Raw genomic sequence first — 14,480 nt, forward strand, 5'->3', positions numbered from 1 at the left:
AAAGCTGTGTCAGGCCAACTTACTGGATGCAATTTTAATATAAAATGCTACATGTTTGTTTATACCCATTACTGGAGATAGGAAAAAAAAAAAAAACTCTATATGTTGTACTCCCAACTCATAGACTTCATATATCAATGAGACACTCTTCTGTTTTCACAGTTTAATGAGGTCCTGATAAAATCATCCTTTTGAAGGACTCAGAAGATGCCCCCACAGCCTCTGCAATGTAATAATTATAGTAGTTAACATTTATTGAGCACTCACTGTGTGCCAGGCATTTTTCAGGTATTGATTCATTTAGTTCTCCAAACTCATTAGAGGTAGGTACTATTATAAAGACAAGGCCAAGGAACAGAGATTAAGCAGTTTGCCCAAATTCACATTATTAGTGGAGCTGGGATTTAAGCCCGGTCTGGCTGTGGAATCTGTATTCTTAATGACCATGCTATACTGCTTAAGATTAACCTCCAGATAACAGAGGTTGTTTTTATCTCTCTAAAACTGCCCCCAATAAGCCACAACAATAATCAATTATCTTGGTATCTCTTTTGCCCAAATTTATATTTTGAAAAAAACTCAAACATACCATAAAGATGAAAGAATAGTACAGAATCCAATCAAAGGTCAGGCACTGCATGTCATGTCTTCATCTCCTTTAATCTAAAACATTCCTCTACTTTTTTTTTTATCTTTCATGATACTGGCATTTTTTAAGAGTCAAAGATAGCTGTCTTGTCAATTGTCCCACAATCTGGATTTGTCTGTTTCCTCATGATGAGATTCAAGTTAAGCATTTTTGGGAAGAATACTGCATAGGTGATACATCCTTCCTGCCTCGTGACCACAGGTGGCCCATAATGCTAAGTTTGATCACTTGATTAAGGGGATCTTCCAGATCTCTCCATTGTTGTTATTTTTGCTGGGTGCAGTGGCTAATGCTTATAATCCCAGCACTTTGGAAGGCTGAGGTGGGCAGATCACTTGAGTCCAGGAGTTCTAGACCAGCCTGAGCAACAAGGTAAAACCCTGTCTCTACTAAAAATGCAAAAAACAAAAGAAAATTAGCTGGGCGTGGTGGTGCAAGCCTACAGGGGGCTGAATTTGGAGGATCACTTGAGCCCAGTCAAGGCTGCAATGAGCTATGATTTTGCCACTGTATTTCAGCCTGAGTGACAGAGTGAAACCTTGTCTCATAAAAAAATAAAAAATAATTTTCCCCTTGGTAATTAATAAATAATCTGTGGGGTGGTACTTTGAAATCAGTAAAGATCCTGTTCTTAAGTGTCTTCTTACCCAACTATGTATCAATAATAATCCTTGTCTGAATCAATTTTTATTACATTGGTGGTGCAAAGTGACACTTTTTTAAATTTTGTCATTCCTTCTGCATTTACTAGCTGGCATTATTTCATTAAAGAAGAACACCCCCTCTTTCTTTTTGAATATCATTCTTCACGGATTCTTCTTTATATTAATTATGTTGTAGCTTATTATTGTTGTTATTCTTTTGAATGCTCAAATCCAGATTTGGCCAATGCAATCTCTGTTATTTTTTACCCCACAATACATGTTAAACTAAGCTGTTTTTAATGCCCAGAGAATGTCTAATATTTCCCACTCCCAACAGGAATTGAGAAAGAGACTACAGAAGTTGGGGACTTATTCAGACTCTTCTTAGAAGTCTACCTTCTTCCTGTGTACTTTCAGCCCAAAGTGAAACTTTTGAGTTGGGAAGAGATACTTCTGAATTAAACTGCTGATCAATGTCACCCAGTTCTAATCCCAACCATGTTTATTCTAGGCATACCATACTCACTGCCATGCTTACCCTTCTGTTGTGCACCTCTGTCCTCCTTCCTGTGGCCTTCTGGTTCCTACCCAACTGTCCAGTCCATAGGCCTCAATAACACCTTTTTGCCCAGCCCTGTGGTAGCATTGGTCTGCCTCCTTTACCTGCTCAAGAAACCCCTTCACCATTAATTTATTGTTCTGTGATTTTATCTATAGGATCTTACCCAGCCATATGGCCTGCTGCCTCTGCCAATTTAAAAATAGCATTGAGGTTGTCTGCAAGACAGTCAAGCTGCATTGCAACAGTGCATGTCTGATAAACACCACACATTGTCCTGAAGAAGCATCTATAGGGAATCCCGAAGGAGCGTTCATGAAGGTGTTACAAGCTCGGAAGAAGCACACGAGCACTGAGCTGACTATTGAGCCAGAGACACCCTCAGACAGCAACGGCATCAACTTGTCAGGCTTTGGGAGTGAGCAGCTAGACATCAATGATGAAAGTGATGCTATCAGTGCACTAAATTATATCTTGCCTTATTTCTCAATGGGAAATCTAGAAGATATGGAGGCAACATTGTTACCATTCATTAAACTGCTTTTTTCAGATGCACAAGATGGTGATAGGCCCCTGGGTATTTTGAAAAACAATGCAAAAAGCCCCTCTCTTCAACCTGCATCTGACTCAATTTATGAAAATAAATTGAGAAAGCTGTATTTTCTGGAAAATGTGTTAGATTCACAAATTCAAGAAAAAATTGATGAGATTAAAAGGGAAGAAAAAACTGCCATGCTTGTACAGTCCAGCGATTTAGGTCCCAAATTTAAACAGCAAGTTTTTCATACAAAATTAGAAACTGCCCAACCACAGGAAAACAGCCTGGCAAAGATTCCAAGTGTAGGAAAAAGCCTGCAGAGAGCAAACAGAGTCCTCATGGACCCAAGGAGGATCCAGAAAGGGCACTTCAAAGAGCTGGGAAAGCAGAGCATCAGGAGGGAACAGAGTGCCCAGGCATTTGTGGAAAACACTGCCGAAGGAAAAAGGCCTGGGAGTGCAGCCCCAAGAGAGCTGGAACAGCCTCACGTGGTGCAGAGGCGCGAGAAGTTGGTGGGAAACACTATCTACACCAAGCCTTTGTTCACCCAAGAGCATAAGACTGTGGTCTCCTCTTTGCTGAAAGCCTTCTCCATGGGCGGGCCTTCCGCCTCCACCTCTGCAAAATCCCAACCTGAAGTAAGAAACAGACAGAAAGACTTAACTGCTATGCCAGAAGTCACCATCTCTGAAAACACAACCTACAATAATCCTCCCGAAGCAGATTCCGCTGGGAGTGCGTTCAACTTAGAGCCAGCTGTTGGGACACAACAAACCAATGGAAGTGAATACAGTGACCTGGGCACTGACCTGTTCCCCAAGCCCAAAAACTTCAATTACCCATCATTCTCGTCCCCAGGTGATCGGTTTGAAATTAAGCTAAACCAGAAGCTGCGGTCCCTCATCCCTAACAACAATGTGAGAAGGCTCATAACTCAAGTTATCCAGACCTTGAAGATGGACTGCTCTGAGACCCAAGTGCAATTAGCCTGTGCTAAGCTCATCTCTGAGACAGGCCTCCTGATGAAACTTCTCAGTGAACAGCAAAAAGTAAATGTGTCCAGGGCAGAATGGGATACGGACCAGTGGGAAACTGAGAACTATATCAAGGAGAGCACAGAAGCCCAGAGTGAACAGAAAGAGTGGAAGTCAAGTGAGGTGAGGACCACAGAGAAAGATGAGACCTGGACTTTCCCATCATTTAGCATATGTCAGGAAAGTGCCAACACAAGAGAACCTGGGACTCACAGGCCATAGCTTGTCTTGGCCGTGTAACTTTGGCCAGGTGGCTCATGCTTGTAATCCCAGCACTTTGGGAGGCTAAGGTGGGTGGATCGCTTGAGGTCAGGAGTGTGAGACCAGCTTGGCAACATAGTGAAACCCTGTCTCCACAAAAAACACAAAAATTAGCTAGGTGTGGTGACACATGCCTGTACTCCCAGCTACTCAGGAGGCTAGCTAAGGTGGGAGGATCACCTGAGCCCAGGGAGGTCAAGTCCACAGGGAACCATGATCATACCACTGTACTCCAGCCTGAGCAACAGAGTGGGATCCTGTCTCAAAAAAAAATAAAAAAGAATCTGTAAGCTACTCATTTGGAATACTGGGGTTTTTAATAGTTAGCTTTCATCCTATCTCTTTGTTTTTTTAAAAAAATTGTTCTTTCCATTTTTTTTTTTTTTTTTTTTAGCTCACTAAAGTTGTTCCAGAATACAGCTACAAAAAATTCATCGTGGCAATACATGTGACTGTAATTGCAATTTTAATACTAATTTTCTGTGCCATCAAGGTAAGGACAATAATTAATTCAGCTTTTCAGAATGCAATTCTGTCTTTGTGTAGATTCAGAACCCACAAACTGAAAATCAAAACCACTTTCCCACCTACTACTACTTGGCATTCTCCTTCAGTTGTTTAAGGCTGAGGTATGCTTAGTTCTTTTACTATAATGTATATTCCAGGATTTTTAAAGGATCATCACTTCCAGGAGATTTCTGTCAATTGAAATTAAGTTAATCCCACTAGACCATTTTAAGAAATTAAGTTGATATAATAGCAAAATTTCTCCCATCCAAAACTATGTCAACAATTGAATGTACTCTGCCACTAATTTATTTCCTTGTTGTTGAAATGAAGAGAAATGTATAATCTCCACCCTCACAGAGCTGTCATCACCCTGGAGAGGAAGGACAAGGCAAAAGAGAGAAGTGTCATCTTGTAGACTTACTAGACTCACACAGTGTCTTCCTTCTCCAGTGTGTACGGCATTGTCTAAATAGGTCCAGTTAAAGCACTACAGGGTAGCCATCTTTTAAAAAAAGTAGTTGGCCACTTGTCTAAGTTCACAGGGGAGGGGAAATGTCCCATACTCCAGCCCTCCTAAGCCCAGGCCCTCTGTGAGATGTGTCACCATTTCTCAGACACCATATGAGACATTCCTTCTCGGATTAGGGATGCTCAATCTGCATTACGTATCTAAAGCCTACATCTGGCTACTCTGGGGTGAGTCCTGTTTATGGCCCCCATTCCCAGAGCTTGCCTCTGTTTGCCTTTTGTTCAATTACATGATGTATTACTTTTCCCAACAGGCCAGTGCTAGCATATTGGAAGAGTGAGTTAATAAGCTGGCAACCTTGATGCTATGCTGCCAATCCAACTTTATTTCCCTCACTCACCATTTCCATTATTGTGGCAGCCCTCCATGCCAGCCAGAGCAGCCCCTCACCATACCCTGGTCACACCATGCCCATTTCTGCTTTTGTCTGTGCCTTTGTCCATCTAAAATGCCCTTATTTCACTCTGCCTGAGGGAATCCTATGAATCTCTCAAAAGCCATCTCAAGTTCGTCTTTCTTCTTGACACCTTCCCTGAATACTCCAGCCCTTCTGAGCCTACTCCCTTTGTGAGGTTTGTCACCATTTCTTAGACACCATATGAGAGACTTCAGAGGCTGAAGTGGGAGGATTGCTTGAGCCTGGGAGGTCGAGGTCGCAGTGAGCTGTGGTCATACTACTGCATTCTTGCCTGGGCAACAGAGCAAGACCCTGTCTCAAAAATAGCCACCACCAAAAATTGTCTTGGGATTTGAATAGGATCACATTAAATTTGCAGATTAATTTGAGAGTTAACATCTGTACAACATTCTAGGAACGTGATATCTCTTGTCATGTATTCATTTTTTTGAATGTCTTTCAGAAGAGTTTGTTTCCATCATATAGATCTTACACATCTTTTGTTAGATAAAAGATCTTTGTATTTTTGTTCCTAAATACTTCATACGTTTTTATTGCCGTTGTAAATGGGATCTTTCTTCCATTTTCTAATTAGTTATTGGTGGTACATGGGAAAAGTATTTGAGGTAGCCATCTTTTTAAAAAAATTTTTTTGTATGCTGATCTCTTGATTTTGTATATAGCCACCGTACTGAATTCTTATATTACTTCCAGTAAAATGTTAGTTGATTCTCTTAGGCTTCTTTGGCTGTCTAATATTTATCATTTCATATGCAAATAATGACAGTTTTGTCTCTTCCTTTCCAATAGTTATACTCTACTTTCTTCCCTCCCTCCCTTCCCTTCCCTTCCTTCCTCCCTCCCTTCCTCCTTTCCTCCCTTCCTCCCCCCTCCCCTTCCCCTTCCTTCCTTCCCTCCTTCCTTTCTTCCCTCCCTCCCTCTCTCCCTCCCACCTTTCTTTCCTTCCTTCCTTCCTTCCTTCCTTCCTTCCTTTTCAGGGCCTGTTTTTACCCAGGCTGGAGAGCAGTCACTGTAACCTCAAAGTCTGGGGCTTAAGGGATCCTCCTGCCTCAGCTTCCTGAGTGGCTGGGACTACAGGCCAGCAGCTAATTTTTAAAATTTTTTTGTAGAGACAAAGTCTTGCTATGTTGCCCAGGCTGGTTTTCCTGCCATTTTAGAGGAGGGACTTGGGTTTCCTTTTTTTTCTACTTTTAAGAGTTTTTGTTAGGAATTATCTGTTGAATTCTAAAACAGTAAATAAAATATATTAAGTGCCAGCTGCATTCAAGACCCTAAGTTAGATACAGTCAGTCTTCTGCATCAGCAGGTCCACATCTTCAGATTCAACTAGATGAGGCTGAATATTTGAAAAAAAAAAAAACCATAAAAATACAAATAGAAAGTACAGCATAACAACTGTCACCATTGTACGGGATCTATACATTTTATTAGTGATGACTTAAAGTACATGGGGCCAGGCATGATGGTTCACACTTGTAATCCCAACACTTTGGGAAGCCAAGATGGGAGGATAGCTTGACCAGCCTGGGCAGCATAGTGAGATGTGGTCTTTACTAAAAATAAAAAATAGCCAGGTATGGTGCTGTGCACCTGTAGTCCCAGCTAATGAAGAGACTGAGTTAGGCAGATTGCTGGAGCCCAGGAGGCTGAGGCTGCAGTGAGCTGTGGTCGTGCCACTGCACTCCAGCCTAAGCAACAGAGGGTGATCCTGTCTCTAAATAAATAAAGTATATGGGGGATGTGTGTTGGTTATATGCAAATACTGCATCATTATATGTAAGGGATCGAGCATCCACAGATTCTGGTATGGTGTGGGGGCAGTATCCTAGAACCAATCCCCTGCAAGATATCAAGGATGAGTGTACTATGTAAGAATCAAAGCACTGTTAAACAGCATACAATTCCTGTCTCCAAAAAGTTCTCTCCTCGGGTGGATGAGACTTATAATGAATAAAAGGAATAAATTCAGATTTGGAGATAGTGGTTGTTGTGATGGGTGATCTTAATTGTGTTTTCTTCCAAAACAGATTTATTGTCAAAGAAGGGCACCAAAGGAAGACGAAGAAGCATTCTCAAGGTAAATATTAGTCTGGGGATTTTTTTTTTTTTTTTTAATTTCAGAGTCTCACCCTGTCGCCCAGGCTGGAGTGCAAAGGCACAATCTCAGCTCACTGCAACCTCCACCTTCCAGGTTCAAGCGATTCTCCTACCTCAGTCTCCTGAGTAGCTGGGATTACAGGCATGTACCACCATGCCCAGCTAATTTTTTGTATCTTTAGTAGAGACGGGGTTTCACCATGTTGGCCAGGCTGGTCTCGAACTCCTGACCTCGTGATCCACCTGCCTCGGCCTCTCAAAGTGCTCAGATTACAGGTGTGAGCCACTGCACCCAGCCAGTCCAGCAATTTTTAAATTATAATTTAAGAAATAGAGGAAAGCTTAGAACTCTGTCCTCATTTTTCAGGGAGGAAACTACCCAAGACAGGAAGAATACTTACTTACCCCAAGCTTAGCCTGACTCCCCTGAAATTAGCTCCCCAGCCAAAGCTGAGCTGGATGGTACTAACAAGGACGCATCTGATGTCCCCAGCCCTCTGGGGAGGTGGGAAGGGACAGGAATGGGAAAGGTTTTGGTGCCTGTTCCAGCTGGTGGTGGCAGGCTAGGGGCCTTCCTGGAGGCCCCTCTGGGGAAGGGGTAGGGAAGGCCACCTGGTGTTGGAGTGAGGGCACTAGTCTCCTTCAAGGCTGATGGAAGGAAGAATATGTGAGTCCTTCCTCTAAAGTGGCAGGAAACACTACTTTCTCTCTTTTTTTTCTTTCTTTTTTCCCTGGATCCAAGAACTGAGGAAACACTACTTTTTCATCTTACTGGTTTTTGGGCTCCCACTCTATTCCTTTTATACAGACCTCACAGAATTTTAACTTGCAAGGCCAAGCTAGGTGGCTCACACCTGTAATCCCAGCACTTTGGGAGGCCGAGGCAGGTGGATCAATTAAGGTCAGGAGTTGGAGACTAACCTCACCAACACGATGAAACCCCATATCTGATAACATTACAAAATTAGCCAGGCATGGTGTCACACACCTATAATCCCAGCTACCTGGGAGGCTGAGGCAGGAGAATCGCTTGAACCCAGAAGGTGGAGGTTGCAGTGAGCCAAGGTCATGCCATTTGCACTCCAGCCTAGGCAAAAAGAGCGAAACTGGTCTCAAAAAAAAAAAAAAAGGAAAGAAAAGAAAAGAAAGAAATAGGAGAGACTTTAGACAGTAGTTTGTCCTTTATGATAAGAAACCTGAGAAAGAGAAAGGGAGAGTGTCTTGCCCCATGGTCACACAATGCACTCTGGCTTTTTCTATTTTATTCACATTCAAAAGAATATGTTGTCCTTTAAGCTGATGTCACAGCTCACTCACTCACCAGCGACAGCCTGCTGTATGAAGATCTATGAGATAGATAGCTTGGCTAGTTGCACTCAGGCATTTGCTTGAGGTGATTCAACTTATAGAATAAAGCAAATAAAGCATCTAGAAAAAAAAAATACACCTCATCCTCCATCCCCCCATCAAATGATGCCCATGAGACTAAGTCCGAAGGGGACTGATGTAAAATGCTTCTGCCTAGCATGGTTGTGCCGTTTGTTCACTGTACAAGGGTGCTTGGCTAAGGGGGTGAGTGGGACTGAACATCCTCCCTGTGCTCCATGCTGAGCCACACACGAAGTCCCTCCAGCTATATTGTGGGGTCCTTCTGGACAGACAGGGAGAGCTTCTGAAAGTCCCACCTGCATGGAATTATTTTCAAGACCCCAGGTATGTGGTTTGCAGTGGTTCGGCTCACTGTGATTTTGGACTGAGGTACTCATTTAGTACTAATTAAGACCAGAGAAGTACAATGTGAGAGACATGGGAAACGGTAGCATCACTCACTGTCTTGTGCCTATGTCTCCTCAGGGGCACTTCCAGAAGTCTGCCACACAGGACATCCTCATCGCAAAGTGTGACTCAGGTACATTGGAGCAGGATTCATTGCTGTGGCCAGAGAAAGCAGAAGACATGAAAAATTAATATTTCCCTTTCTATCTTCTAGGGTGGCATTTTCTCAAACTGGCCGCTCTGGCTTAGGGATATGTACAGACCTCTCAGTGCCATACGAGTGAAAAACATGACACAGAAGCTGCATGAAAAGCAGCCTTCCAGTGAGGATGAGAGCCTCACCGGGGACACTGGGTAAATGATGGGCCCTCACAGTTCCCATCTAAAATGAGGAGGGGATGAGAAGCTTAATTGCTCCTTTCAAGAATTAAAACCTTGCCATTGCTATTCTTATCCCAGGGACAGCGAAACCCCAACAGAAACTCCATTGAAGACCCCAACCGGAGAGTCCACTGATGAGGGGGAGGAGAATGAGGCCCTACTGTAGAAAGACACACAGTGACCCCAGCCCACCTCAGGCCTTCTGAAAAATACTTTGTTTTTGAAAAATAATTTGTTTTTGTTTTGTTTTGTTTTCTCTCTTTTTTTCTTCCCTCCCCCGCTCCCCAAGTACTAATATTTCTTACAATATGTAGTTGATTCTTGCAATGTAGTAAGACATTTGAATGTGTAGTTAAATATTTATGCAGAAATAACAAGGGCCACCAAAAAGAAAAACAGTACTGAAGCCAGTGGCCCACACATCCACCAGAGGCAGCGGGCAGGGGAAGCACAGGGCCATCTTGCCCTCTGTTGTTTCCCAGTATAATTAGTCACCCAGACCTGAAAACGTACCCTCAGGGGGTGGAGATTTTACAATTAAATACCATTGTTCTTGGTGCCCTCTCCCCTGGTTCATCAAGCACTAGTCATACAATACAACATACTTGACCTCCTGCCCACAGGGGACGTCCCCAACCTCCCGTCCCCTCTCATAGGATCACTGGGCCTACCTGCACTGTGGGGGCAAGCCCTGTCTTTTTCCCAAGCCCTCAAACCCATGCATGAATGTTCATCCAGACGTGGGAGGGGGCTTTTCATCCTTATAAGATGGTGGAAAACTCACATTGTTTTTCGGTTTTGTTGTTGTTGTTTTTCTTTTTAAAAATCCCAACCCTTGGATAGCAGAGAGATGCTGGAGGGGTAGGGTCAAGAAGAGTGTGTGAGAGCAGTAATTTCCCAAAACTGCCCTCTGCAAGACTATATTTCAGAAAACATACTGGTGGGGCTACCTCTCCATTCACATGTACTCCCCTAGCCTCTCCCCATCCCTCACTGATGCACACCCATAGCCGCACTGTTCCATAACAGCAGTAGAATACTGCAGAAGGTGCAAGGATCGCTCCACTCCATCTTCAAAGAAAAGTCACTAATAAGTCACATTTGGTAAGTTAGTGATCATTAAACACATTAGTGAGCAAAAGAAAATCTGAATGAACAAGAATTGGTAATCTACCTAACAGAACACAAGTGAACGCTGGCAGTTCAGTAATAGGAGGTAAAGAATGGTGCCAACTGCAGAACAGCAGCCCCCGTCCCAGGAGCAGTGTGATTGGGAAGCAGCCCCGTGTGTGTGCTGGTGGGGGTTCTAAGCAAAGCGAGTCGCCCATCAGTTCCAATGAGTTTGCTGAAGCCGGACAAAAGACACCTGTTCTCGGGCAGGTGCAGTGGCTCATGCCTGTAATCCCAGCACTTTGGGAGGCTGAAGTGGGTGGATCATGAGGTCAGGAGGTTGAGACCATCCTGGCTAACACAGTGAAACCCCATCTCTAATAAAAATACAAAAAATTAATTGGATGTGGTGGCATGCACCTGTAGTCCCAGCTACTTGGAGGCTGAGGCAGGAGAATCACTTGAACCCAGGAGGTGGAGGTTGCAGTGAGCTGAGATTGCACCATGGCACTCCAGCCTGGGCGATAGAGTGAGACTCTGTTTCAAAAAAAAGAAAAGACACCTGTTCTCTTGCTGTCTGCCCCAGTTACCTCCCCAGGTTCCTTACTGAGACTGAAAAGTGTCTTTCTGTGTAATGACTTCAGTGAGCAAACAAATATTTGAGTTTAAAGCACAAGACTAAATAGTCATAAGTATAGGCAGAGCAGCAGCTACCATTTACAATGTGCTTACTTGATGCCAAACCCTGGGTTAGGCATTTTACAGTCTTATATCATTTAGCCCAGCAATCCATGGAAGCATAGTTTTTAAAATCATCATCTGACAGATAAGGAAACAGGGCTCAAAGAACATAGGTGACCTGCCCAAGTGTCCAAGGCCACACATCCAAAACGACAAGTTGGCGTTTTACACCAGGACTGTTATAGACTTCAAAGCCTCTTAACCATTCCACTGCCCTGCTGTAGGGCATAGGAGATAGAGGGGGATGAGCTATGGGTGCCATCAAAGAGTCAGTAACAATAACATACCGATGGTGAGGATGATGACAGCTGCTGTTTATTGGGCCCCAGCTGTGGCCCAGGTACAGTGCTAAGCACTTAGTTACACTGTTAAGTCACCAGGACAGAAACTCCCACACCAGCTCTGTAATGGGGTGAGTGTTAGACATCAGCAGGGAGCTGACAAGAAGCCAAGACTAGGCTGGGCATGGTGGCTCACACCTGTAATCCCAGCACTTTGGGAGGCTGAGGTGGGTGGACCACCTGAGGTCCGGAATTCAAGACCAGCCTGGCCAACATGGCGAAAGCCCATCTCTACTAAAAAATACAAAAATTAGCTGGGGTGGTGATGTGTGCCTGTAATCCCAGCTACTCAGGAGGCTCAGGCAGGGAGAATTGCTTGAACCCGGGAGGCAGAGGTTGCAGTGAGCCGAGATCGCACCACTGCACACCAGCATGGGGGACAGAGTAAGGCTCCATCTCAAAAAAGAAGCCAAGACTAGAGATCCTTGCACCACTAGGCTCCCAAAGTCTGGATTCCAGCATCTCCAGGTTCCTATTTTGGCATTTTTATATGATTTTTATGCTTAATTTTTAAATATATTTTATGTATCTCAAATGTGTACTTTTTTTTGGAGACAGGGTCTTGATTTGTCACCCAGGCTGGAGTGCGGTGGTGCATTCATAGCTCACTGTAGCCTCAAGCTCTTGGGCTCAAAAGATCCTCCTGCTTCAGCCTCCAGAGTAGCTGGGGGGCTACAGGCATGCACCACCATGCCCAGCTACAAATCTTATTATTCCCAAATGCTATCCCACCATATTTCTAAAAACTCCCAAGAGTTTTTAGTTTGTCCTCAACTGAGCAGTTTTGGCTGAGCCCAGAGTTTCTGCTGGGCCAGCCTGTGGATGAGCTGTCTCTCCCAGGCTGGTACCCATCCCTGCCTGTCGCCTGGGAGGGGGAGGGGCGCCCAGGGTCAGGTGGAACAAAACATGACTGCCTAGGTCTGCTCCTGTCTCCATTTCACTGACGCAAACCACGGCTCAGAGGGCCAGCTCTTAAATGAGACCTGAGTGCCAGAGAGAGGTGGACACAAGGCCAACAGCTACCAAATGAATGAAAATTCTGATTCCAATGAAACCTGCCAGAGAAATAAACCATTTGTAAAAAGATAGTGAAATAAGGTGATGTCTGATTGGGGTAAACACGGTGCAGACAAGAAACGCAGCGGTTCAGAGGAGGGAAGGTCAGGCCGCCTGGGAAGAGTCCTTGAAAAAGATAGAATGTGCCAGATGCTGTACCTGGTGCTGGGAAAGAGTTGACTAGGACAGCATCCCTCTCCTCAAAGGGCTCCCAGACTGGGGGGAGGAACAGATATCTGAATACATCCTGAGGAGACAGCATGGGACGGCATAGTGGCAGTGGAGTCAGGCGTGGCTCTGCTCTTGGTCAGCTGGAAAGGAGTAGATGTAAGGGTTAGCGTAGAAGAAGGGAGGTGGAAGACAAGTTTTCTGAGCTGACAAGAGGAAGGAGAGGCCTTCTAGACAGGACACTACAAAGGCAGAGAACCCCTAAGCAGAGTGAGCATCAACCTCCACAGGTTAAGGGCTCAGTCACACAGGACCACCCCATCAGATCCCAGTTGCAAGGCCAGGCATCACCTATGCATCTGACCAACTGGCTATAAATTGGAGGTCCCCACAACTCCCTCCTCAGGTTTGACCATTTGCTAGAGCAGGTTATAGAATCCAGGAAAACAGTTTATCTACTATTACTGATTTATTACTAAGGATACGTTAAAGGATACAAATGAACAGTCAGATGAAGAATAACACAGGGTGAGGTCTGGAAGGGTCCTTGTGGAGTTGGTGTGCACCCCCCTCCTGGCACTTTACTCACTTTTTGGTAGGCGTTTGGGTGTCTGAGGCTTTGCAAAAGAAGAAGGTGGGAGTCCACGGCGGAGTCACATGGTGAAGACCTAGTTAAGTCAGAGGTCTGGGGAAGTGTCATTCTAGCTGTGCAGCAGTTGACACACAACCATCCTCTGAGTTGACTGGAGAAGCACTTGGGATTGACCCAAAGTTTGTTCTGGAATGTTCTCACTGGAAAGAAAGCTGAGTGGTCTGCAGGCCATATAGTATTGAAGAAAACATAGCCATCATTGAAAAAGGCTGCCAGAGTAAAGGTGTCTACAGGGAAATTTAGGGGTTTGTTTCTTTTTTTTTTTTCCTTGAGATGGAGTTTCACTCTTATTGCCCAGTCTGGAGTGTAATGGCATGATCTTGGCTCACTGCATCCTCTGCCTCCTGGGTTCAAGCAATTCTCCTGCCTCAGCCTCCCTAGTCTGGGATTATAGGCATGTGCCACCACCCCAGCTAATTTTTGTATTTTTAGTAGAGATGGGGTTTCACCATGTTGCTCAGGATGGTCTGGAACTCCTGACCTCAGGTGATCCACCCGCCCTAGCCTGTTTTTTTTTTTTTTTTTTTTTTTTTTTTTTTTTTGTGTGTGTGTGTGTGTGTGTGTGTGTGTGTGTGTGTTTGGAGACAGTCTCACTCTGTCGCCCAGGCTAGAGTGCAGTAGCGTGATCTTGGCTCACCGCAACCTCTGCCTCCCAGGTTCAAGTGATTCTCCTGCCTCTCGACTAGCTGGGATTACAGGCACCCACCACCACACCCAAATAATTTTTATATTTTTTTTGTAAAAACAGAGTTTCACTATGTTGGCCAGGCTGGTCTTGAACTCCTGACCTCAAGTGATCCACCCACCTTGGCCTCCCAAAGTGCTGGGATTACAGGCGTGAGTCACGGCGCCTGGCCACCCTTTCCTTTTTCACTTCCCTTTTTTTCTTTCTTTGTCTTTTTTTTTTTTTTTTTTTGAGACAGGATCTCACTCTGTTACCCAGGCTGGAGTGTAGTGGCATGATCTTGGCTCACTGCAACCTCTGCCTCCCTGGTTCAAGCAATTCTCATACCTCA

At 44.5% G+C, this 14,480-nt stretch overlaps 1 protein-coding gene across 1 annotated transcript in view; it reads left to right on the forward strand.

The window, feature by feature from the left end:
* The window catches only part of LOC110568043 (leucine-rich repeat-containing protein 37A-like), a 30,911-nt gene extending 21,254 nt beyond the window's left edge, over positions 1–9,657 (forward strand). The window contains exons 8-14 of the mRNA XM_064368244.1: positions 2,011–2,270; positions 3,249–3,547; positions 4,080–4,178; positions 7,170–7,219; positions 9,094–9,148; positions 9,230–9,369; positions 9,475–9,657. Coding sequence (XP_064224314.1) covers positions 2,011–2,270; positions 3,249–3,547; positions 4,080–4,178; positions 7,170–7,219; positions 9,094–9,148; positions 9,230–9,369; positions 9,475–9,562 — 991 coding nt within the window. The 3' untranslated portion in view covers positions 9,563–9,657. The remainder of the gene's footprint in view (positions 1–2,010; positions 2,271–3,248; positions 3,548–4,079; positions 4,179–7,169; positions 7,220–9,093; positions 9,149–9,229; positions 9,370–9,474) is intronic.
* Positions 9,658–14,480: the final 4,823 nt, after the last annotated feature.

The sequence above is a fragment of the Aotus nancymaae genome, unplaced genomic scaffold (genome assembly GCF_030222135.1).
Source record: "Aotus nancymaae isolate 86718 unplaced genomic scaffold, 86718_ANA_hifiasm-v0.15.2.pri h1tg000076l, whole genome shotgun sequence".
In the NCBI taxonomy this organism is placed as follows: domain Eukaryota; kingdom Metazoa; phylum Chordata; class Mammalia; order Primates; family Aotidae; genus Aotus; species Aotus nancymaae.